The following is a 23,957-nucleotide window of genomic DNA, read 5'->3' as shown; positions in this document are numbered from 1 at the left end:
TAACACACTTCAAAAAGCTTTTATTGGATTCAATTTCCAAAAGGACAGATACTTGAGACAATTGTGCAAGGACCCTGAATTTCTGCATGGCTGTTTTTGGCTACTGTAAAAAAACACACACCAGAGTGGCCCTGCTCTCTGTAAGGTCTCTGAAGGATGGACTGTTATAAAAAGGCACTGACCAGTGACAGGGGTGGGGCCTGCCTGTCCTCAGGCAGCCAGCTCAGCCATGGCCCTGTCCAAGGGATCCACAGACCAGTAGCTGTCATCCCAGCCGAGGAACCAGCCCACGAAGGAGGGAGGTTCAAAGCCTTGCTTCACGACGGTGATGGGGGTCCTCCTGTCGCGATTAGCTGGGTCCGTCTCAATATACCGCTTAGCTGCAGACACACATGCAGGAAAAGAAAACCCTAGGAATGCTTCGTGCGTCCTTCACCAGAGAGAGGTGATTCAGGGCAGAAGCTGCCTACGATGGCTTTTGGTCCTAGTGTCTCTGATGGCCAGTCCCTGCACTAGACGCTAGCATCCCTTAGCAATGACCGCACATGGCTCCCCGACCACCCTGCCCAGGAACGCAGGAAGGGCCCGGGGTCATGGTTTAACTCCCTGCTTCACAAAGTTTGTATCACTTTGCTCTCTTGCTCTCCCCTATTGGAAGATATTAACAAACCAGCTTGAGGGTTCTGCGTCCCAAGTCAGATCTGGTCAGCTACCAGAGATCTGCTTTCCGACATCCAAACCCTGACAAGTTTGGTCCTTGGGCAAACTTAACGTAGCCTTTCCCTGGCATGACCTGAAGCTTTCTGTAGGAGCTGATCTGCTCTTCCAGTGCCCCAGGCAGGGCTCCCGAGGGGCTGACCACGGATGAGGAAGTGCCACCCCGCTGTCACGAACTCCCAGACCCATGCGGGAAGCTGTTGCCACTGCACCGCAGGAAAGAGCCCCACAGGCACACGTGGTCCTCACCAGAGCTCAGGGCTTCTGTCTTTTCCTCTTCTTGAGAATCCTTTCCAACCCAGACAAAGACCTGGAGTGAGGCGTGAAATGAAAAGTGTACGTGAGGGCGCTGCCCACACGCACCGCTGGAGAAGAATGGGGAGGCTCCTGGGCCCCAGCCGGGACCGGACACGGCCCACAGACCAGGACTGGAAGGACTTGGAACAGAGCTTGCAAACTGGTGACCTTCATACACGCTTTCTTGACCCACCCACCACCACAGCTTGGTCTATAATGCCCGTGTAGCCAAGTTTAGTTACCAGCTTACGTTAAAATCTAGAATCCCGCGTTCTCTTGAAAACTTGGAGGATCTGGCGACCACGGGCCTTCACGCTCATGTGGATGAGGCTGAGTGGCAGCACCCCCGCCCCCACCGCCGATTTAGACCGGCATTTCCAGTTTGCCTCAGGACCCGCCACGCCGTGTCCCCCCACCCCAGCCCCCTCACTCGCTAACATTGCTCAACCAATGAATTTGAGATCCTTCTCTAGAAGTTCATGAATTATCCCTCTCTGGCATTTGTTTGCTCAACCAATGAGCAGCCAAACATATGCTCATACCAAACAGGCACTGAGTGTGCTCTGGGCCGCACGGGTCTAAAGCTTGGAATAAAAACAAGTTACCACCACTACCACCGTTGTGAGCCTTAATACAAGTTGTGTAATACGACAATTTTTAGGTGTATCTAAGATATCTTAAAGGGGCGCCGGGTGGCTCAGCCGGTTAAGCGTCGACTTCAGCTCAGGTCACGATCTCATGGTTCATGGGTTTGAGTCCCACATCAGGCTCTGTGCTGACAGCTCAGGGCCTGGAGGCTGCTTCCGATTCTATGTCTCCCTCTCTCTCTGCCCCTCCCCTGCTTGCACTCTGTCCCTCTCTTGAAAATGAGTAACTGTTAAAAAAAAATTTTTTTTTAATATTTTAAAGAGCCCCTGTCATTGATAAGATGATACCAGATAATAAAATACCAGTCTTTCTCTTACTTATTTACAAACGTGTTCCCTGCTAAACTAGAAGCCCCTTCACGGCAGGTACTGTGTCTACTTTGCTCATCGTAGGATTCCAGCATTTTTCCTGGAAGACACTGGTGTGTAGTAAATGTGGGCTGAGTGAATGAAGAAATGGATGAACGAATAGATTAGGTGGCCAGAGGAGCAATCGACGACAGCAGCTGGACGGCTCAAGCTGCAAACATTCTGGTACTGATCTTCCAACTGGGCATCCCAAGAAGAAGAGACAGAGGGGAGCCTTATGTCTTTGTGGCTGCCATCTGTAATTTTGATAACTCTGACAGGAAGGGTTATCGACTGCCATCCCCCGAGAGAATGTGAAGCCCTGTGAGGGCAGGGGAATGTCTACTTTATTTACTGCTCTGTTCCTAGCATCTAGAGCAGTGTCTGGCACAAAGCAGGTGCTCAGTTAATACTGGTCGACTGAAGGAATGGCACCACCATTGCTACCAGTCCTACACAACAGCCTTCCCCAGGAGGTGAAGCAGAGAGAGCTCAGAGCCCTCTAAAACAGAAGGAGATGCCCTTCGAAACGCCCAGGTGACCCTCTGTAGACCGTTTATGCCCGCATATGATATGCTAAGTTCAAGTTTCTCTACCAATAGATTTAAGGGAGGAGTTCACACTGCCCTAAGGCCCGGGAGAGAACGCTGGCCATCCGATTTGCATCTATATGGTGCTTCACAGTGTGCAAGGTGATCTTATCTACACCTCACCTCGTAGAATTAGGCAAGGTAGGTCCCATCACTCCCATTTTGCAGATGGGGAAATGGAGGCCCAGAAAGGGAAAGTGCCTCGCAACACCTCAGGGACCTTTCCAGCAACATCTGGCTCTTTTAAGCCCTTCTGGCAGCTGATCTAAGAGCTGCAGTCTAGCACCTCCCTCATCCCAAACAGCCTACGCCTTCTGTCCTCCACCCACCTGGTCCCAGGTGTCCAGGAGCATGACGTCATCTGTGGCCAGGTCTTCCTGCATAAGCTCGCCAGGAACCTCTTCGATCTGGGAAGGAACAGAAGGGTTAACGAAAGCACACCGGTGATCCAGAGGTCTTCCTTCCCCTGGGCGGGCTCACTGTGCTCCAGCCGGCAGGGGATCCTTCCTCCCTGCCCTGCGTCAAGGGCTTCTCCCTGCCCTGCTGCTGACGCCACACGCCTTGCAAGCCCGCCTCCCAGTGGGTAAGCAGAGGCAGAGACCTCCGCCGGGGCTCACCACAAAACGGCCGATCTTGTTGGAGCAGGCAAAGAGGCGAGGAGGGTGGGCGTCCATCTTCTTGTCCTTCAGTCGCGGGGACGTGCGGTAGGCGGCCTTCCCGCCCAGCGCCTCCCAGAAGCTGTCTGTGAGGGGGGGAGGCCGCGCCAGTTGCCAACAGATACCGCCTCCCGCCAGCCCTCCTCATCAGACCCCACGGTAAACCCTGCCCTAGCACGGCTGACTGCTCTCAATCCACCCTCTGCCTTCAAATCCCGGTGGGGACGGGGGGTGGGGGGGGGGGCAACAGGGAAGGGGCCTGAGGGAATTTCAAGGTGATGAAACAGGGGCCCAGAGAGGGCACACTTGGCACGACACACAGCCAGGAATGACGACAGCACTGCAGGATGGGGATAATTATTCCCACTCCACAAACAAGTAACTGCGGCTCAGAGAGGTTAAGCAACTCACCCAACATCACACAGCTAACAAGGAGTAAAGGCAGGATACAAATCTTATCTGACTCTAATCCCCCTATTCTTTCCACGACACCTGCTTTGTCCACATGTGGCTATTTAAGTTCACTAAAATGCAAAACAATTAAGCATTCAGTTCCTCGGTCTCATTAATTCCCAGCATTCGTATTTCAAGTGCTCATTAGCCACATGTGACTAGTGGCCACCAAATTGGACATGGCGGGTATGAATATGTCCATCATCTTGGAAAGCACAGCTACTCTTCCCCATTTCTACTAAGCATCAGGCGGGAAGGCATAGACTCAAAGGCATAGCAGAAAGACTGAGTGAGGGCTGGCATAAAGATGTTCCTACCTGTATTCTAAAAAACAGAGCAGGCTTTGGCATTTCTGTCCACAGAAATTCTAAAGGTTAGGAGAGACTCTGCCCCCATGAGGCTGTTACTCTGCCTGTTTTTCAAGGCCTCCTCGCAAGTGACCACCTCCTCCAGCAGCCTTCCCCGAATGTCCCAGCCCAGACTGAGCTCTGCTTTCCCTTAACTCCTGGAGGGCCTCCCTCTCACTGACCATAGCCCTCACTTTAAGCCAACCTGCTTTTGTTGAACACACAAAAGGGGACAGGTATGGAGAAAGGCAGGAGTAAGGAGCCCCCCCCCCAAAAGCAGAAAGAAGGGAGGGAGATCTAACAGCCACAGTCCTCAGCAAGCAACAGGCCCCGATGCCCCCAGCTCCTACCTGGCTCGCTGCCTTCTGCCACCTGCACAGGTTGGGCCCGAAGTACCCTGAGCAGCTCCTGGGCTCCTGTCTTCTCTGCGTCGCTGGCTCCTGCCCCCACCCACAGGTAGGCGGCCGAGGGGGTTTTCAGGACAAAGGCATCATTGGAGTTCAGTGCACCAGCTTTAGGAATTATCTGGGAAGGCAGAGTCCGATTAATCAGAAACCAGACAAAAAGTCCTCAGTCCCCTCCTTACTTCCCAGGAGACCCTGCAGCAGGACCAGCTCTTAGGTGGACCCTTGGAAGAATATACCCATCACAACTGAGGGCGCATTGGACAAGGAGGGGCTTAGTTGATTCACTCCCATGATTCACTAATGCACTGTGGCTCGTCAAGGTAATTCCAGAATTCTGGGCCACATTAACAGAAGTTGAGTGCCCCGCACAAAGGAGGTGAGATAGCCCCATTCTCCTCTAGGCTGTTCAGACCATCCTGCACCTTCAGGTCTGCACCTTCCATCATAAAAGGGATAGGAGCCATCTGGAATACAATCAGGAAGTGTCCAGATGGTGAAGAATGGACTGTTAGGTAGTGAGCTTCCCATTATGGCAGGTATGCAAGGGGCTCCGGGCATCCTTGAAACAAGAGGAAGTCTGAGACATACAATTCTGCTTCCCAGGGCAGGGAAGGTGCAATAAGATGCCTCTTAACTCCTGCCCCCACCCCACCCAGTCCTGTGCCCGGAGATCTGCCCATCGAGTCCGGGGGGTTTCAAGTAGGCGAAACCTTCCGGAGGTCCAGGGCCAGGGCATTACCTCAACGGCTCTTGTGGCTCCAGAGCTGCTGGCCCGGACCTGGAAGAGGCGGGTACTGGCAGGGGCCGTCTGCCCACCCTCACGGGAGGTGCCGCCCTTGTAGATGATCATGGGCTTTCCGCCAAACAGGCTCATGAGGTGGGCGGGCTCCTTGCCTTGGACCACGCGGCTCTGGCAGCGAGATACGAGAGCAAAGTCAAGAAAGGAGGGTGGGGGCGACAGTGCTTCTGTGTTCAACCCCTACCCCAGCCACCCTGGCCTGGGCCCCTGCCCCAGACAAGGCCATCACGCTGGTGTCTGCTGCGGGATGAAGCATGGCCCTGCAGCACACAGGGTCTGGGCAGAGAAACGGGAGCTCCAGGAAAGCCGGAGACGGCCCCATGGCCGCAGGTCCCCCGGGCACTGCCTCAGCTGCTCTCCCCTCCCATGAGGACCTGCCTTGCTGACCCTGACTCTAGTCCAAGAACCAAGAGAACCCATGTTTGCAAATGTTCCCTTAAATGGAAGCACATGGGTTGTTCGTGGACATTCTTCCAGAATGGTGACGTCAGTCCAGGGCAGGAAAGACGGCAGAGTGATGAGAATAGAGCCTTCTAGATACGGAGAGACCCCTCTTGCATAGCCAGAGCAACCTTTTAAACCCATAAATCCCTTCATATCACATTTATTATGTAGCCATATCCCCTTGTTTCCAGGGTTAAGGTCAAATTCCTCACTATGGCTTCCGGTGGTCTGGCCCCTCCGAGCACCTCTCCAGATTTCTATCATGGCACTCCGTCCTTTGTTCTAACACTCAATGCTCCCTCCCACCTCAGGGCCTTTGCATATATCCTTCCCTCTGCCTGAAATGTGCCTGCCCAAATCTTTCTCGCCCGTCAGGTCCCAACAGAAAAGTATCTTCCGAAGGAGGTCCTTGTCTAATCCAGTTAGATCCTGCCTGGGATCTCTACGTTCTTACACTTAACATATACGTGTAAGGGGGCTATTATGGGCCAGGCATGGCTCTAAATGCTTTACTAACATGAACTCCTCGTACACACGGCAATCCTGTGGCAGAGAGAGGATACTCAGAGAATACACAGGCATAGAGAGGCTGAGCAACCTGTCCATGGTCGCCCAGAGGTGAGACAGGATTCAAGGCCGGCTCTACATCCCCCCTCCGACTGTGCTGCCACACTGTCTCGACCGCTACCGTCTCCATGTCGCATTTGCCTGAATGTCTGCCGAGCATCTTTCTCCCCCCAAGACCATAAACTGCATCAGCAGAGGGGCGGAACCTGCGTGTTCACGGCTGCGGACGCTGTCGGGCACACGGGGAGCCCCACGTAAATGTTTGCGGGATGGGAGGATGGACAGTCAGAGAGAGGAGTGACCAGATGGACAAGATGCAGGGTGTGGCCCAGTGGGACACTGGGCTGGCCTCACCTGGACAGGGGTCCCTCCTAGCTCCTCATCCAGCTGGGCGGTCAGGATGGCAGACGCAGCGACCTCATCCTGCGTGGACTGGGCGCCCTGCCTGGAAGAGGAAGTGATGCTCGGCACCGAGGTTTGCACAGAACCCAGAGTGTCTCCTTTGCCCTGGGCCTGAGAAACCCACAAATCTCCACATTACAGGTAATGGAACTGAGAGGGAAAGGGATTTTCTCACGAGCAACCAGTGCCAGGAACCAAACCAACGTGCCACGCCCCCCAGCTCAGCACTTTGCCTTCTTCTGAGACCTGAGCAAAGGCAATGGTCTTCCTTATCCTAAATGTGCCCCACGGGGACCGGCTGGTTCATCCCGGGCTGGGCAGCCACAAGAGAAGGTGCTCTGAGAGGCCAAGATGTAGAAAGGCGGCCGGGACAATTCTCATGGGGGGAGAGGCAGGTCAGAGTGCAACACGAGCCCATTTGCAGGAAAAGACATCGGTACTTAGCCTCATGTGAATCTGCACAGAGAGGTCTGTGCAGATGTCCTCCAAAAGGCCCGTGGTGATTGCCCTGAGAAGGGAGATTAGGGAAGGCGGCTTTGGTTTTCTGACCCATCTCTTCCTACACTGTCCCAATTTCCTGCAACTGACATGTGTTATCTGTATAAGCAAGCAAAATATGATAAATCAATGTGTGACGCAGCCATCATTTTCAAAAAATGCCTTCTGAATTTTGTACCATGTGTATGTGTTACCTAGTCAAAAAAAATTTTTTCTTTAAGCTGCCTTGTTTTGTTTTGTTTTTAGAGAGAGAGTGCACATGTGATTGAGGAGGAGAGATGCAGGGAGAGAAAGAGAGAGAGAATCTTAAACAGACTCCACGCCCAGAGCCCAACTCGGGGCTCAATCTCACGACCCTGAGATCATGACCTGAGCCGAAATCAAGAGTCAGACCACTTACTCGACTGAGCCACCCAGGCGCCCCTCCTTTAAGCTGCTTTTAAAAGTCTGAAGTTGTCGAATTGAGAGGCATTCTGCAAAATAACTGACCGGCACTCTCCCAAAGCAGTTAAGGTTATGAAAGAGAAGTGAAGACTGAGGAGCTGTCACAGATTGAGACATGGTGATTAAATGCCACGAACAAGTCACGATGGCTAAGTGCCAGGTGGGATCCTGAGTTAGATCCTAGACCAGAAAACGGACGTTGGTGGGGCAACTGGTGAAATCAAAATAAGGTCTACAGATTGGTAAATAGAAATGTACCAATGTTAATTTCCTAGTTTGGATCATTGTGCTATGGCTAAGTAATCGAGGGACATGTGTAATAGGTTCATGGAACTGTCTGTACCATATTTGCAACATTTTGGGAAACCCAAAATTATTTCAAAACAAAAAGCTTAAAGAGGAAGAAATCCAACAATCACCAAGAAGTTTTGAGACCGTACAGTAAGAGAAATACAAGTTAAAAATATACTGATGGGGCAGCTGGGTGGCTCAGTCGGTTGAGTGTCCAGCTTTGGCTCACGTCACTATCTCATGGTTCGTGGGTTTGAGCCCCACATCAGGCTCACTGCTGTCAGCACAGAGCCCGCTTCGGATCCTCTGTCCCCCTCTCTTTCTGTCCCTGCACTGCTCACGCTCTCTCTCCCAAAAATAAACATTTTTTTTAAAAAACTTAAAAAAATTTGTTTTAAATCTACTGAGATACCATTTTGTAAACGATAAGGGAGATAAACACCCAAAAGTTTGAGAACACAGTCCATCAGTGAGGCTGTCTTGCTCGTTGCTGTTAGGAACACAAAATGCTACAAAGCCCATCTAGGGAAAATGGGCACCACGTATCACAATGACGAGCACATTTACTCTTTGATCCAGCAATCCCACTTCTGGGAGCCTACCCTACAGACATTTCTCTACATATTTATTTGTTTTTTTAATGTTTATTTTTGAGAGAGAAAGAGAAAGACAGAGACAGAGACAGAGAGAGAGAGGGCATGCACAGATGGAGGAGGGGCCGAGAAAGCGAGTCACAGAATCCGAAGCAGGCTCCAGGCTCTGAGCCATCACCACACAGCCCGGTGCAGGGCTTGAACTCACAAGCCGTGAGATCGTGACCTGAGCTGAGGTCGGACGCCCAACTGACTGAGCCACCCAGGCGCCCCTCCCTACACGTTTAAAATGATGCTTGTTTAAGGTCACTAATCACAGCAATACTGGGAATAGCAAAAGACCGGAAGCAATCCAAGTGTGCATTAGCAGGGAATTTGTTAAACAGGCTACAGTGTAGCCACACAGTGGAATATTATGCAGCTGTAGAAAAAAAAAAAGGCAAGGAAGCATTCTATGTGCCGACATAGATTGATCCCCAGGAAGTATTAAACAAAAAAAGCAAAGTGCAGGACCGTATACACAGTATGCTATCCTTTGAGTGAGGAAGGGAGGAAACTAAGAATACAGTCATATTTGCATGAACAATTACTGGAAGAATATATAAGAAACTAATGGAAACAGTTACTCATGGAGGGGCAGAGGTTGGAGAATGGGGTGAAGGGGGGTGGGAACAAGATTTCTCAATAGATACCTCGTTATTCTGTCTTGATTTTGAATTATGTGAATGTGTTACCCATTTTAAAGGAATTAAAATAATTTTTAATTAGAAAATACATTACAGTACTTAATGTGGAATTGTGGGAGAGATTTTCTCCATATTCACTGCATCTCCTACAATGAACATGTAGTATTTCTGGAACAATAGTTTAAAAGCTGTTTCAAGAAATAAGACAAGTGGTGTTGCCCTACAGAGAGCCTCTCCTAACAGCGTGGCCCACACAGGCTCAGGCTTCCCTCAGCCCTCTCAGCCCCACGCTGTGTCCAGGGCCCAGTCAGTGACCCCCACACTCTGCCCATAGCAATGGCCCACAGCCTCACCAGTTGTAGATGATCTGTCCCTGCCGGCCACCATGACGGTAGTTGTACAGAATGATGTAGCTGTCCCCACCGTAGAACTGCCCGTACGTGGCGGGGTCCACAGGCACTTTGTTGGAGCCTTCAATTCTCCAGATCTGCCAAGGCAAGGCTGGGCTCAGACACGGAGTGGCATCCCCACCCCCCAACTCAGGCCAGTGGGGAAACCGTGGTGACAGGTCACGGTTACACTACGGGATGAGCTTTTTATACGTGGCTCCACTTGGGCTCAGACTGAAAGTTAAATAATTTGCCCCAATCCCTGACCCGCTAGGATTCAAACCCCCAGGTCTCTTGCCCTGGATCCCTATACCATACCCCCACCTGACCCCGTAGTTCTCCCCCCACCCCCCACCAACCAGAGCGATCAGCACAGGGACCGGTAGCTGCACGGTGGTATTCAGAATGTGCTTTTACTGAGCGTAACACTGCGAGTGCCTGCCTGGAGGTGTCGCAAGGATCAGGTGAGTTTATTCATGAAAATCTTGCACAGTGCCCGGCACAGGGTGATGGCCGTGCAGACGGCAGCCACTCTTATTATCAGAACTGTTATCGTTGTCATTGCTAATAATACCGTTCACTGTATGATTATTGAGTCATCTGGATTTTACAGATCACTCCAGAAGCAGGGCCATCCCTGGGTGACCTCTGAATGATCTCTTAGCAGAGCTCCAGTGACAGTTTTTCCAAGCCGGCATGAGGCCCTGCAGCGCCACCTGGTGGTGTTGCAGAGACACTGAGCCCTCCAAGACCAAGAAGAACCTCCCGACCTTGAAAATTCCAGGCGAAGGAGTGGGATTAAGTCCCATTTTACAGGCAAGGAAAGTGAGGCTCAAAGAGGTTAAGTGACTCATCTGAGGTCACACAGCCAGGCTGCTGGAGCTGTTTCCATACTGCCCACCCTGAACATGTCCACTGTGTCTTTCCTTCCCCACTGGAGGAATGAATGAATGAACAAGTAATAATAATACCAATGACAAAAACGATAATAAGTAAAAATGAACACTTCTGCTGTTTCTATCATGCAGAACAACGGTTGCCTGCAGCAGACTCTACTTCATAAACATCTCAGGACTCCAGCCCCCACCTCTCCATCTTTTCACTGTGACCTTCCTGGGGTCAAGGCTGTCTTCTCTCACCTAAACTATTACAACAGTCTCCTCATGGCGTCTCAACCTTCATTTTTCCCACCTCGAATCTATTTTCACAGCAAGTTTCAAAAGCACAGAACTGAGCTTGTCACATTTCTGCTTTCGAAGCAAAAAAAAGAAAAAACCCTCACTAGCACCCACTGGTTACAGGATCAAGTCCACATCCTTGGACCTGGCATTCAAGGTCCCTCCTCGAGAAAGCAGTCAAGCCCCGGGCTCTTGGGGGCAGTTTCCTGCCTGGAATACCCACCATTCTTCCCCTCTGGCAGCAAACTTCTACTTATCCTCTGAGGCCCAACCGAAGGGTCCCCTTCTCTGCAACCACCCTGCCCCCCTTGTCCTTCCTCTGTTCCCATAATCTGTGTGCTGGCTTCCAATCTTCCACAATTAGCTATGGCTGTGCTTAGACCAGGCACTCCTCGCTGGCAGGGTAAGGTACGAGACACATGGTACGGGGCCGGGCAAACGGCAGGTGCTTAGGGTATGTTGGCTATGAAAATGAACCAAGGCAAAAGAATCCCATCCACCAAAACCAGGGTCCAAACCTCACAGAGAAACGTCCTCAGGAGAGCAGGAGGCAACGCATGAGCTAGAAGTGCCCAGGAGGGAGCACGGAAGGGGCCTGGACGCCCTCCCCCACGCCCCGCCCCCAGGCACCTGTTTCTGGCCCCTGCCATCGTCATCCATGCCGTGCTGGGCCGCCATGGCAGTGGAAGTGTGCAGGGTGGCAGCATCGAAGGGCACGCGCTCCACGTTGGCAATGTGGCTGGAGAGGTAGGTCAAGCCTGGGCCGTCCGTCTGGTCTGGGTCCCGCCAGTTCTTGAAGAACTGCTTGAACAGCGGGGTCTCACCACCCTCGGGAAGGACAGACACCTGGAGAGGGGAAGGAAGAGCAGGCTGTGGCTGGGCTCAGGTGCCCGGAGGACAGGGGCCGCCCAACAGAGGTCCTCGGGGGAGACTCAGACACCCAGTGCACACTGGGGTGGGACACCTACCCCACCCCGGCCCTTCCCCACCCAAAATGGACCCATCCTCACTGTGCTGTCTGGCTCTAGCTCACCTGGGTCTGCCTGGGGTAGTCCATCTTGGAGATGAAGTCGGAGGCCGTTTTGAGGGCGGCCTTCCTCTCCTCCGTGTTGGCCTGCTTGCCTGTTGGCAGATGGAGGGGGTGAGGGGCCCGGGGTGAGTGCTGTGCCCTAATGTCCAATAGTCCAGGGGAAGCAGCAGGTGAACCTCCCTCCCTATTCCTCTTGGGCTGTGGGCAGCCAAGGCCAGAGACCCCCAGAGATGACCGCTCCTAGAACTCCTGGGATTCCAGCTGGGGGTCCTGGCTGACAACAGTCACGGTAACAACCGTTTTGGTCCATTTACTGAGCGTGTATTTTGTGCTCCGAAATGTACACAGCTGCGTTCGTTTAATCCACACAACGGCCGTTTGTGATAAAGGTCATTATTATCATGCCCCACTTATATATAAGGAAACCAGGGTCTTAGAGAGGTCAGGTGACTTGACCAAGGCCACACAGCAAGTGGGAAAGCCACGACTCAGACTCTGCCCCTTCAACTCTGTAGCCTCCGCCCCATACCCTCGAGCCCCCTTCTCTCCCCTAGGCCACGTGTCCACCACGGGGGCCCCCTCCCTCCCCACCATCTGAAGTCTGCCCCAACCCGGAGAGCCTCCCCATGCCTGCACGGCTCCTGGCCAGCACGTGCCAGCCCACAGTTCCCAGCCTTCTTACTGGCAAGGCTGAGGGGCCCAGATGATAATGACGATGACGACAGCCCTGAGTGCTCAGTCTCTCTCTCCCTCTCTGCCCTTCTCTGTGTACCTATTGCCTCCCTCCCCCTTCTGCCCTCTTCCTCTGGACTAACGGAACACTGGAGGAAGATGCCGAGGGGTCCTCTCAGAAGCATCTGGGCCAATGTTTTCCAAGAGCCTCTCACCATCAGTCCCCTAGCACAGCGTTTCCTAAACAGAAGCCAGATCACCTTCATGAAAAGCCCCAACCAACATACATTAGCAGGTTAAAGGCTCTTGAAAGTCCTGCAGTAAACAAGCCTGGTGACATTATTTAACCCAGTGTTGCCCATAAACTTATCTGACCACAGACCTGTACTTTTTTTTTTTTTTTTACATGATGCCAATTAACCTCTGAGAGAACTGGTTTTATAACATGTGCGGGAAACACTGGTTTTAGCCCAAATGGGAAATCGGAGGCCCAGAGAGGGTGAGTGAAGTGCCCAAGATCACAGGGCAAGTCAGTCGCAAAGCCAGGGCTTCAGAACAAGATGCATTTTCCATTCAGGAGCCTACCATGCCCCAGGGTGCCTGCACCACAGACCCTGCCCTGCCAGGGCTACGGGACCTCCCACCCAAGGGGCTGGGAGTTGGTTAGCAACCTTTTCCTGTCCTCCGTACCTTTCCAGACAAAGATTTTCCCATCTCTGCCATGGTCCAGGATGAAGCAGTCCTCTGACCTCAAAGCCCCCTGGGCGAAGGGGTTCTCATCAGCCACAAGGGAGACCGACATGGTGCCCGCGCCATTGGAGACCTGAGGGGACCAGGGACAGGAGGTCCGGAACGTGAGCGACTCCCACCGCTTGGGCCTTCCCAGGTGGCGCCCCCCAGTGACACACTGGTCGGTCTACATCCCAACTGCCCCCTCCCCCCCATGACACCCCAGAGTAACACCTGGACTTGTGTCCCCAAGATCTGAGGCACATCCTGCTTTGCCACAACCACATCTGTAACCTACACCCACGTGTAACATAGAAACTGCACACGGAAGGGAAGGGGGGGGGGATGTAAAACGCAGGCGCGCAGGTGGCATGGGAGAAGAATTGTATAACTGGCCGAGGAGACAGTCAATCTCATTAGTAGAAAACAAGCAAACCCAAAAGGAAATAAAAGATGTGGATGCAGATGAAATGAGGTATCCCGGATTGGAATCGGGAATGAGAAATGGGGGAAACCTGAAGAAAGTCTATGGTTTAGTTAACGGGACCGAACCAGTGTGAATTTCTTAGTTTTGACAAACTCTCCGGTTATGTTAAGATGTTAAGGAGACGCTGGTTAAAGGGAATGTGGGAACCCTCTATCCTTTCTTTGCAATTCTTCTGTACATCCTAAATTTATTTCAAAATAAAAATTTTTCACTAAATTCATAAAAGTGTACCACACTAGCCAAAACTCAAAGACAAAACTGGCAATACCCCGTGTTGACAAAGTTCTGGGCAAGCAGGTACTTTCGGACTCGTGGTGAGGGTAATTCGGGAGCCCTTCCAGAGTGCTGTTTAGTAATATGCTATTCAGAACCTTAAGGAACAAATGTTCTATCCTTACTGAGTGCTTCCTACCCGCCAGGCACTGCTCTGAACAATCTGTATAATTTAATAAATTATGTCATTTTAGAACTCCTTTAATCCTTCTAACAGCCCTGTGAAACCTCTACTAATATCCCCATTTTATTCACAAGGACACCAGGACACAGGGAGGCTAAGTGACTACACAGCTAGAAGGCAGACCCGGGATTCAAAGCCAGGCGATCTGACTCTGGAACTGGTATTTTCAATCACTGACTTCGTCTTCAGGCTTTGACCCAATAATCCACGTCTGGGAATCTGTTCTAAGGCCATTCTCAGTACAAGTGTACAAAGAGGGACCGTCTGCAATCAGGAAAGGTGGACACGTCCTAACATCCATCACTTAGGGGGTCTGTTGAAATTCTTAACCTTCATAAAATAGCACACAACAGAGCCACTAGGGCATCTAGTGGCATCTAGATTTCGGTTGTAGAAAGATATTCCTGACCATGCTGAGAGGGAAGAAGAAGGTCACAGGAAAGCATGAATAATTTGGATCCATTTATATCAAATAGAGATGGGAAAGTGTGTAATTAGATACAAAAAGATGTAATCTGGACTTTCTTTCACTAAAACGGTCACCGTGTAACCATGGTAACCTTAAAAAGGGTGCAGGAGAGGCTGATTTTTTTAAAACTTGAGTATTATAGGGGCGCCTGGGTGGCTCGGTCGGTTAAGTGTCCGACTTCGGCTCAGGTCACGATCTCACGGTCCTTGAGTTCGAGCCCCTCGTCGGGCTCTGTGCTGACAGCTCAGAGCCTGGAGCCTGTTTCAGATTCTGTGTCTCCCTCTCTCTCTGCCCCTCCCCTGTTCATGCTCTGTCTCTCTCTGTCTCAAAAATAAATAAACGTTAAAAAAAATTTTAATAAAAAAAAAAACTTGAGTATTGTTACTTTTATAATTAAAACATTTTAAAAATGGTACTTATCTTAAACCAGTGGAATTGCATTTCTTTTTATGTTCTGGAGTATTGCTACTTTTTTCAATGAACATACATTACTTTATAATCAGAGTAAAACTCAGTGTGGTTATTCTTCGAAGGTGATAGGAATCTGCACCCCATTTTGTTGTTCTTTTACCAAAATAAGCTGAGGGCACCACATGAGCATCATGGTGTAGGCTGGGCTTTCCCCCAGAGCTCTTGCCCTGAAGCCAGAGTTCCTTAGCTCAAGATCAGCCTGAGTTTTAAAAATCACAAAATACAGGGGGGCCTGGGTGGTTCAGTCAGTGGAGCGTCCGACTCTTGGTTTGGGTTCAGGTCATGATCCCAGGGTGGTGGGATTGAGCCCTGCGTCGAGCTCTGTGCTGAGCATGCAGCCTGCTTAGGATTCTCTCTCTCTCTCCCTCTGCCCCTCTCCCCGACTCATGTGAACTCTCTCTCTTTCTCTAAAATAAAAAATACATACATATAAAAAAAAAATCACAAGAAACAAATTCTAAATGAAATAACTACACACGCATGTGCGGCCATTTCTATAGTATTTTCCCAAGTATTTTCCTAAAACATTTTCCCCCCAGTTTTCTCTGTGGACTCCCTAGAAATCCTGCAAAGTTGACCTTACCGCCCTTCTCCCTACCTGACAGATGAGGAAACTGAGACCCAGAGAAGGGATATGTGTTGCCCAAGACCCCACAGAAGAGCAGGACGTAAGTGTGTCCACGGTTGATCAAATTCTCTTATTCTTGGTGCCGGAAGGCAAAGGGAATAGATGGGCACCCACCGGAGACGTGCGGAAGCCGAGCCCCTGACGGAGGGCGCTTTGCTCAGGGTCCCATGGCCAGGAGCTGCTTCCCCGTCCTGACCCCACACGCAGGGAACAGAGCAGCTGAGACTCACCTTGTAGAGCTTGGCCAGCCTGCGGTTGGCTGCATCCTCCTTGGCTGTGTCCTCTGTACCTGCAGGCAGGGTCGGCTTAGGGCCCAGCACCTGTAGGAGATGAGGCACGGAAGAAAGGGTGGCCGTGAGCTCCTGGCAGCCCCCTCCCGCAGCGAGGGGCTTGGGTTCCTGAGAGAGCTCCCTCTCCCGGCCAGCAAGGACCACTCGGGCATCCACAGGGACCCTTCACTTAGGGTAGAGCCTCCTCTGAGGACGTCCTGTATCTCTTCCTATGTCTCTGGTGTGCGGATCTCACCCAGACCTGCCCGGCAAGTCCTTCCCTCCCCGTTGCCCTGTCTGCAGGAGCTCCGTGAGAACACCCCACTTCTCCGCCTCAGGACAGTCCTTCAGAAATGTATTCTACCATTTCCTCCCCGGCTCTTTAAGAATGGCAAACACCTTCCACCACATGCCTTCAAATGATCCCACTTCATCCCCACACCCATGCTAGGAGGCACAGATTATCGCTCTCATTTTATAGAAGAGGGAGCTGAAGTCCAGAGAGATGGGGTAACTTGTACGCACAGCTATGAGGTAGCTAATTCAGAATTTGAACCTGTATCCCTGTGACTTCTCAGTCTATTTTTACTCCTCCGTCTGGGCTACACCACCAGACTCAGCAGCCCCAGCTACAGCCCCTTCCAAGCCATAGCTGGTATCCAGGCTCCTCCCCATGATAATCATCTTCTACTCTTCCCAAAAACTGGAACTCAAATGCCCCCAGACAAGTAGGAAGCAAAAGGCATGGAACAGAGCTCATGGTCTCCTCCTCATCCTGGTCAACTCTGCCTCCATTGACACGTCCTCAAAGCACGATGGCTGGCAAAGCCATCCTGCAGTTGCCTAAATGGACCATAAATCACTAGGAATGATCAGAAGAGGAGAGAGGGGCTTGGGTCAGTTGTCTCTTTCTGATCAGGCTCCAGCACGGGGATTGTTCTCACCGCCACCACCCTCCTCCTCAGCTCCCTGGAAAGACCTGGCCCTCCCAGCGAGAGGGTGTGGCTCACAACCCCAGCATGCACCAGGCCCTGGGATTCCAGCCCCACCTCTCAGGGGAGTCTGGGATTTGTCAGGGAAGTTGCTCTTCCCCACCTCCCGACGAGTTCCAGCTCAGTGGAAAAACAAATTCACCTCACAACTGCCTAACCAATGGAGGGGAAAGAATGAGCATCCCGCCTCTATGCTCGGCCCCACCCCGCACCCCTGGGATGTGGCCACGGGTACCTGGAGCATCGCCTCGGGCTCAGCGCCCTCCTCCGACACATGCACTCGGGCCCGGCCACTCCGCTCGTTGTCCCGGATGCCCTTGGACACCTGCGTGGCCTTCAGCCTCTCGAATCGGTTGCTGTTGGAGCCACACCACTGGTAGATGTCCTGTGAGACGGGGACCCTGTGTCAGGCAGTGCCCCAGCCTTCACTTAAGCCCGGCCCAATGACACGGAGGAGACTGCGGGGCGTGTGTAAGCTCACCTCGTTCTCTGCGTGCCCCGATGCAGCCGCTGGAGCACGGCCAGGCGCACGGCCGGGCACACTGGGCGCGATCCGTGTGCACCAGGATATGTGAGTGTGCAGCTTGGAATATGTGCTTTCTCACAGGTTCAACTACACCTACAACGTGTATAAACCCGTCTGCCTGCCAGTGGGAGCGGAAATCGGCACAACCGCCTTGGAAAACCCTTTGGCTTTGGCTACCAAAGCTCCGCAGACTGCTATCCTGTGACCCCGCAGTACCTTTCCCAGAGGTACACCCAACAGAAGGGCATTTGCGTGTGCACCGAACGGCCTGTGCGAGAACACTCTGGGGAGCACAACCTGCAGGAGCCTCAAACCAGAAACGACCAGAAACATAAACAATAAAAGCGTTATTGGGGCACATCAGCCCAGTGAAATCTTACACAGCAAGGAGAATGAACCATCTATAACCAAATGCCATATGGACAGATCTCAGAAATGGAATGTTGATCAAAAGGCAGCGGACACAAGAAAGAATGATTCCATGCACGCAAAGTTCAGAAACTACTGGAACCACGTAATTCCAGAGAGTTCAGGATGATGGCTACCCACGGGATTGAAGGGACCGGAAGAGCACAGGAGGGCCCTTCTATGGGTTGATGATGTTCTGTTTCTTAATCTGGGTGTCGGTTACACGGTGTATTCACTTCGAGACACCCACTGAGCTGTGCACTCAGGACTCGCACACACTTTTGTGTACCTATTAGGCTCTAATAAAAAGCTTACACAAAACGTATCTCCCAACACTTGCATGGACATTACAGCACGTGTACCTAGGAGGTTGGGGTAGAATGTCTGGCCACGCCCACTTGCAGGTCTGACTGCACACAGGTGTCAGGAACGTGTACACAGCATCCCACATCTGCAAACCGGGCTGGGGTAAGTGCATCCCGCACACGTGGCCATATGCAGGTGTGCGTGTACAACTACACGTGTGACACACACCCAAGTCGATGTGTGTAGGCACTCATCACGGGGCGTGCCCAGGCCTGGTGGGCAAGAGCCGACAGTTTTTGCACGTGCCTGCATTTGTAAGTGACCATATGTTAAGAGGTACGTGAAATGGGCGTGGGAACGCAAGACGTCAGGGAACCTGCATGTCAATAGAAGCTAGAGAATGCTGCGCACGAGGTCTGTGTGCCTGTGTGTGGTGGGCTTGGGTCTACACACGCGAGTCTATGCGTGCTGGGCACATCTGTACTCGAGTCCCTGCAGGTGTGTCTGACTCGCGCACAGAACACGTGTGAACGCAGGAGCTGATGTCCCTGGGGCCTGCCCTTCCCACGTCTTTGTCCGCGTTCGCATCAGTGCGTCCACCTCCCCAGAGTCAGGCCTGGCCAGGCCAGAAGCATCTCAGTGGCCCCTGGGAAAGGGCAGGGCAGGACTCACGTTGCCCAGGTCCAAGATGAAGCAGTCGCCATTGTTGAAGCTCTCCCAGGACACAGGCACCTCGGTGGCACGGACCACACGCCGCCCTTTGACCTGGAAGAGTCTCTGCACCACCACCTCATTGGGCACCACGTGTTTGAATCCTGATGCCACGCCTCCTTTCTGTTGGGTCAAGGAGACAGTGTCAGTCCAGGGCAAAGGGTCCAGGGAAGCAGATATGGGGGAAGGGGAGAGGGGTGAAATGAAGGAGATTCTGGCCTATCGACCAGTAGCCTTCCAGCAGATTCCCTGGTCAGATTCTGCTTACTGCCACCCCTCTGAATCTCATACTCACTCTGCTAACAAAGACCCCGGGGGTCACTTGCCTGGACCAAAAAGCTACAGACACTCCTTTCTCAAAACACTGAGGAACTGCATTTCCTAAGGGATGTTCTAAGGAACTTTGGTCTTCCAGGTTATTCTGCAAGGAAAGGGTTCAGGGAATGCTTCTTACTGCCTTACACAATGCACATCAGCATAATAAAGGCTCTGAGAAGTCCCAGGGTAAATAAATAGGTTTCCCTTTTGCTTTATATGGCGTTTCCTACCTTATGGAATCAAGAACTGCCTTCTCTACCACATCCTGCCTACAGCTCAAGTGTTCTGCAAAACATTTTGAGAAATGCTAATCCCAAGCTTTCCCATCCTTCAAGGCTCTCCAGGAAGATGGCTCCCGACCCACACCCAGTTCTCCCTCCATCTACAGAAGGAACCCCCGGCTATGCCTTCAGAGACAGTTGTGGGTAAAGTACAACCTCAGGGTCAAGTCCTTGCCCTGCCACAACAGTGCTGGGTGACTCTGGGTAAGTCTCTATCCCTCTCTGAGCCTCAGTCCTCTCCTTTCTGAAATGAGGATGTAAGTCCCTATTCTGCCACCCTCTGCGGTCGTCACCAAGTCCCAGGGAAGGGGCCTTCAGGAAGGCTGCCCTACAGCGGTCAAAACAGCCCTCGGCTCAGGAAATGCCAAGGAAAATCGCTGGCTTTCTCGTGAGCAGTCCCTACCCCCAGGATGACAAGTCAGAGTCCAGAAGGTCCTGAAGAGGGCTTCCTATTTTACTCGCGGTAAACTGAAGCCCAAAGCTGTGAAGCGACTGACTCAAGGGCAGTCAGCTCATGTGTGGCAATGCTAAGGCTTGAAACTCCGCCTCCTGTTCCCAGCCTGGCTGCACGTGTCACGGGGTGGAGTGAGAAGGGCTCCCACTAAGGCCAGAAATGTGGCCCCTCTCCACCACCTCCCTTTGCGGTGTCTGATTTGACACTTTGAGGTCTGACTTGCTGCACAGACTCCATGAGGGCAGGTGGACAAAGCGAGCGAGTTTCAACTGGGCTCTTACTGTGTCTACACACAGCAAGCAATATCAAAAGTGTGTCTGAAATCACAATGCCATGCCCCCTGTGCTGGGCATCTTGCCTGCATCTTCCGTGAGGAAGGTGTCAGTCAACCCCATCTTACAGATGAGGAAAGTAGAGTCTAGAAGTGAAGGGACTTGCCCAAGAGCTCACAGCTAGTTAATGTCAGAACTGGGATTCAAACCCAGGTGTGACTACGTCTAAAATACCAACATTATTGACCCCAAATCAGGTTTTCTTAGAGCAAAGGTAACTACGGTCACCCAGGACCGGAGGCCGAAACAAGCCACTGCTCAGAGCACAGGCCTTCAAGAAGCAAGCTGGGTTTTGTTGTTGTGAGTGAAGCGCCCTCTGGTGTCCTTTCTTGGTACCAGCATGAGGCCTCTCAAGAGGATCCCCTTGGGCTGAGCAGGGCTACCAGGGAGGGATTCACAGAGCCTTTCCTTCCTCTGCTTCAAGGGTCCTCTTGCTGGGGAGCAGGTGAGGAAGGGCAGCTGAGGATAAAGATGCAAACCCGGCATTCACGCGGTAGTGACCGCAGAGGCTGCCACTCCGCGAGCCCATGTCAGGGGGGCTGAGGCACCTGCTTTACAGACATGCAATTCAATCCTCACAATAAGCCCTTGAGGTAGGGGCTCTCATTACCCCACTTCAAGAAGGTGAGACAAGAAAACTGAGGCACAAAGAGGTTCAACTCTGCGCCCAGGGTCTCAGCTAGTGAGTGGCAGTGCTGGTTTTACTCCCAAGTTCGTCCTCCAGGGACCCAGCCTCGCCCGTCTGCCAGCCCAGGAACGCCTGAGTGTCCGTGGACAGCCCTGACCCAAGGACTTGGTACGGCTGGAGGCACAGAGACAGTGGATCTGAACAACTTCTCCAGAAAGTGTTAAAAGGACACACCAACCTTTACCACGGATTCCTCAGAGACAAGAAAATGGGGACGCGGAAGAAGAGAAAGGCCCTTAATTCTTTTTTATGTTTCCAAACTATTTCACTTGTTCAAGTGTGCCTTTTACTTACAGAAACATTTTTTTAAAAAAGGAAAAGGACTGTGGTGTGGCGAGTCCAGACTCTGATTTTGGCTCAGGTCATGAACTCACAGTCTGTGGGTTCGAGCCCCACAGTAGGTTCTGCACTGGTGGCATGGAGCCTGCTCGGGATTCTCTGTCTCCCTGTTTCTCTACCCTTCCCCTACTCTCTCTCCCTCTCTCTCTCTCTCTCTCAAAAATAAATAAATGTTAAAAAAATAATAAAATAAAAAGGAAAAGGGCTGTTTTAGGTCATAAATTTTGGTTTCAATAAACTCTTTGGGGGCACCTGGCTGGCTCGGTCAGTTAAAGCATCCAACTTTGGCTCAGGTCATTATCTCACGGTTTGTGAGTTCGAGGCCTGCATCGGGCTCTCTGCTGTCAGTGGAGAGCCCACTTGGGATCCTCTCTCTCTGCCCCTCCCCCACTCACGTTCTCTCTTCCTCTCTCTCTCTCAAAAATAAACATTTTAAAAACAATAAATAAACTCTCTGTGAATTTATAAAGGAAAAGAATGCTTGATGTCTCATGACTGTGGACATGAATCTCCTGATTAATTACCTCCTCTAACCTTACCATCCTAGGAAATTAGACTTGGAAACGTTAACAAAAAGATCAAAGCAAGATCTTGGAAGGCATTAGTGGGTCTACAACTGCAGGGGATGGAAATTTTCACTATACTCTTTAGAAGTGATTATTGCTTTCTATGGCCTAGTCATTCGGTGGGGCAGAGATTGGCATCACATTATTTGAACAAAATTCAACAGGATAAATGGTCCTAAAAGTCACTTTCCAAGTTAAAGTGATGCTATATAGATGATAGATAGATAGACAGAGTTCCCTATGTATACATGAATCTACACGGTTATTCATTCACACATAGAGTGCAAAGTATTATCCATCATTTGGTGTATATCTCTAAAAGTAAAATCACAGGGGACTTATACTTTCTAAAACCTGCTTTTCTATAATGTTTGACATTTTTCAATAAGCTTGTATTACTCTTATAGTCAGAAGAAGAAAAAAAAAGCTATACAGATTTACATTTTTTTTTAACGTCAAACTGTTTATAAGACAAAGAAAAATGTACTGATTGGGGCTGGTCCCCTCCCTCTCTTGAACTCTAGGTTACTTATCTAAGAAATGGGAGGGAGTCCAGGAAGGACTCAACTGATTCTGTGGGGCCAGGGGCTTCTATGACTCAGCCCAGCCCAGGTTTTGTTTGAACAAAGGGTTTCAAATCACCCAGCCATGAGGGGTCTCTAGGGTTCTGTCTGAGAGGCAGAGGAGGAGGAGGGGGGGATCTCCAGATTCTGAAAATTGCAATACTTTTCAGGGTAGGGGGGTTGCAGAACCAGAGGGGCCAGGGCCTATGACATATGACAGCCCTTTCTAGGCCCTCCTGTCCCCTCCGTGCCCCTTCTCACACCCCGAGGACAGAACTGGTTCTGAGGAGCAGGCTTTCACAGAAACAAGTCTTGCGTAACAAAGTCTGCTCCTTAGGGATCTATAATTGATGAGGGCTCCAGGCCAGGAAGCTTGGGCCTGCCAAGTGCGGGGGCAGCTGGAGGACTTGCAGAAGGCAGCAAATAGGACTGGCCTTGGACCTCCCATTTCCACCAGGAGGAGCCTGGGCCTTTCAGGACTGAAGTTCCAAATCCAGGCCGGGCCAGGAACTCACCCCACAGAGCATTCGGCAGAATATGGTCCAAGAACATCCTGGAAGACGCACCAGAGGGTAGCGGATGCTTGCCACACATGCAGATTCCTAGGCCCCGTCTGCACTAAGATCAGGGACCAGGGAGTCCAGAACGTCCACTGTGAGCCAGTTCTGTGCTGGGCGCTTTACACTGAATCCCAGCTCTGTCGCCTACCAGCTGCGGAAGCTGCTAACCTTGCCCAGAAGTTAAGCTGCTGTGTCCACACAACAGCAACAACAAGCAGGCACTGCTGTTACAAGGGCTTGATAAATGTGCGAGAGCATACACCCAGAGGCACGCGACCGGCCCAAAGCCTCACAGCAGTTAGAGGGGGTAGCCTTGGGGCCTGAACCTCAATCTCCCTGACTCCTGGTCAAGTGCTCTTTCCACTTCCTGTTCCAAGAACTACAAAAAGGCCTGGTTCTTCTCCAGCTCTGGGGTCTGGGTCCCAAGCTTCTCACCTCTTTTTTAAGGTACCAAAGCCTCCTAAAGGGCTATAGGAAGAAGGGGGAGCAGGTCAGCTCAGTAGGAGGAGCTGTGGGTACAGAGAAACTGGCCAACAGGGGGCGCTGGATAGGCACCGGGGCATCCAGCCTAGCTCCACCCAGCCCGGGCCTGAGTCCCTGTTCCCAGAACCCACCCTACTCTTTGCTATCTCCGTCGCAGCGTGCTTTCCCATTGTCCAGTCCCCTGCGCCTCACCTGAGCAGACTCCTGCTCAGACCCCCAAATACCACCCAGTTGGCACAGAGGACCCTAAGGCCCTGACAGGGGCAATGACTTCTCGAAGGTCACACAGCACATCAACAGCACAGACAGGGCTTCACCCCTATGACAGACCCTGGCTCACGAGAGGCAGGTTGGTGTAGTGGAAAGAATGCTGGGAGTCAGAAGATCTTGGCTCTGGTCCTGCCTCTAGGACTGACTTGCTGGTTGACCCTGGGCCAGTTGCTTAACCGCTCTGTGCCTCAGTTT

The 23,957-nt window shown here is 51.7% G+C and overlaps 1 protein-coding gene across 5 annotated transcripts in view; it reads right to left on the bottom strand.

The window, feature by feature from the left end:
• Positions 1-23,957, bottom strand: part of GSN (gelsolin) — a 53,540-nt gene continuing 29,583 nt past the window's right edge. For all 5 annotated transcript variants that reach the window (XM_019453983.2, XM_019453979.2, XM_019453980.2 and 2 more), the window contains 14 exons: positions 18,870-19,031; positions 17,193-17,342; positions 15,927-16,016; positions 13,146-13,278; positions 11,787-11,875; positions 11,384-11,599; positions 9,540-9,673; positions 6,627-6,717; positions 5,202-5,372; positions 4,406-4,580; positions 3,217-3,341; positions 2,929-3,006; positions 967-1,027; positions 1-380 (listed from right to left, as the gene is read on the bottom strand). In XM_019453983.2, coding sequence (XP_019309528.1) covers positions 211-380; positions 967-1,027; positions 2,929-3,006; positions 3,217-3,341; positions 4,406-4,580; positions 5,202-5,372; positions 6,627-6,717; positions 9,540-9,673; positions 11,384-11,599; positions 11,787-11,875; positions 13,146-13,278; positions 15,927-16,016; positions 17,193-17,342; positions 18,870-19,031 — 1,845 coding nt within the window. In that variant the 3' untranslated portion in view covers positions 1-210. The remainder of the gene's footprint in view (positions 381-966; positions 1,028-2,928; positions 3,007-3,216; positions 3,342-4,405; positions 4,581-5,201; positions 5,373-6,626; positions 6,718-9,539; positions 9,674-11,383; positions 11,600-11,786; positions 11,876-13,145; positions 13,279-15,926; positions 16,017-17,192; positions 17,343-18,869; positions 19,032-23,957) is intronic.

The sequence above is a fragment of the Panthera pardus genome, unplaced genomic scaffold (assembly GCF_024362965.1).
Source record: "Panthera pardus isolate Hobbes unplaced genomic scaffold, ASM2436296v1 HiC_scaffold_20, whole genome shotgun sequence".
Taxonomy (NCBI): Eukaryota; Metazoa; Chordata; class Mammalia; order Carnivora; family Felidae; genus Panthera; species Panthera pardus.
This window is presented reverse-complemented; position numbering and strand designations above follow the sequence as displayed.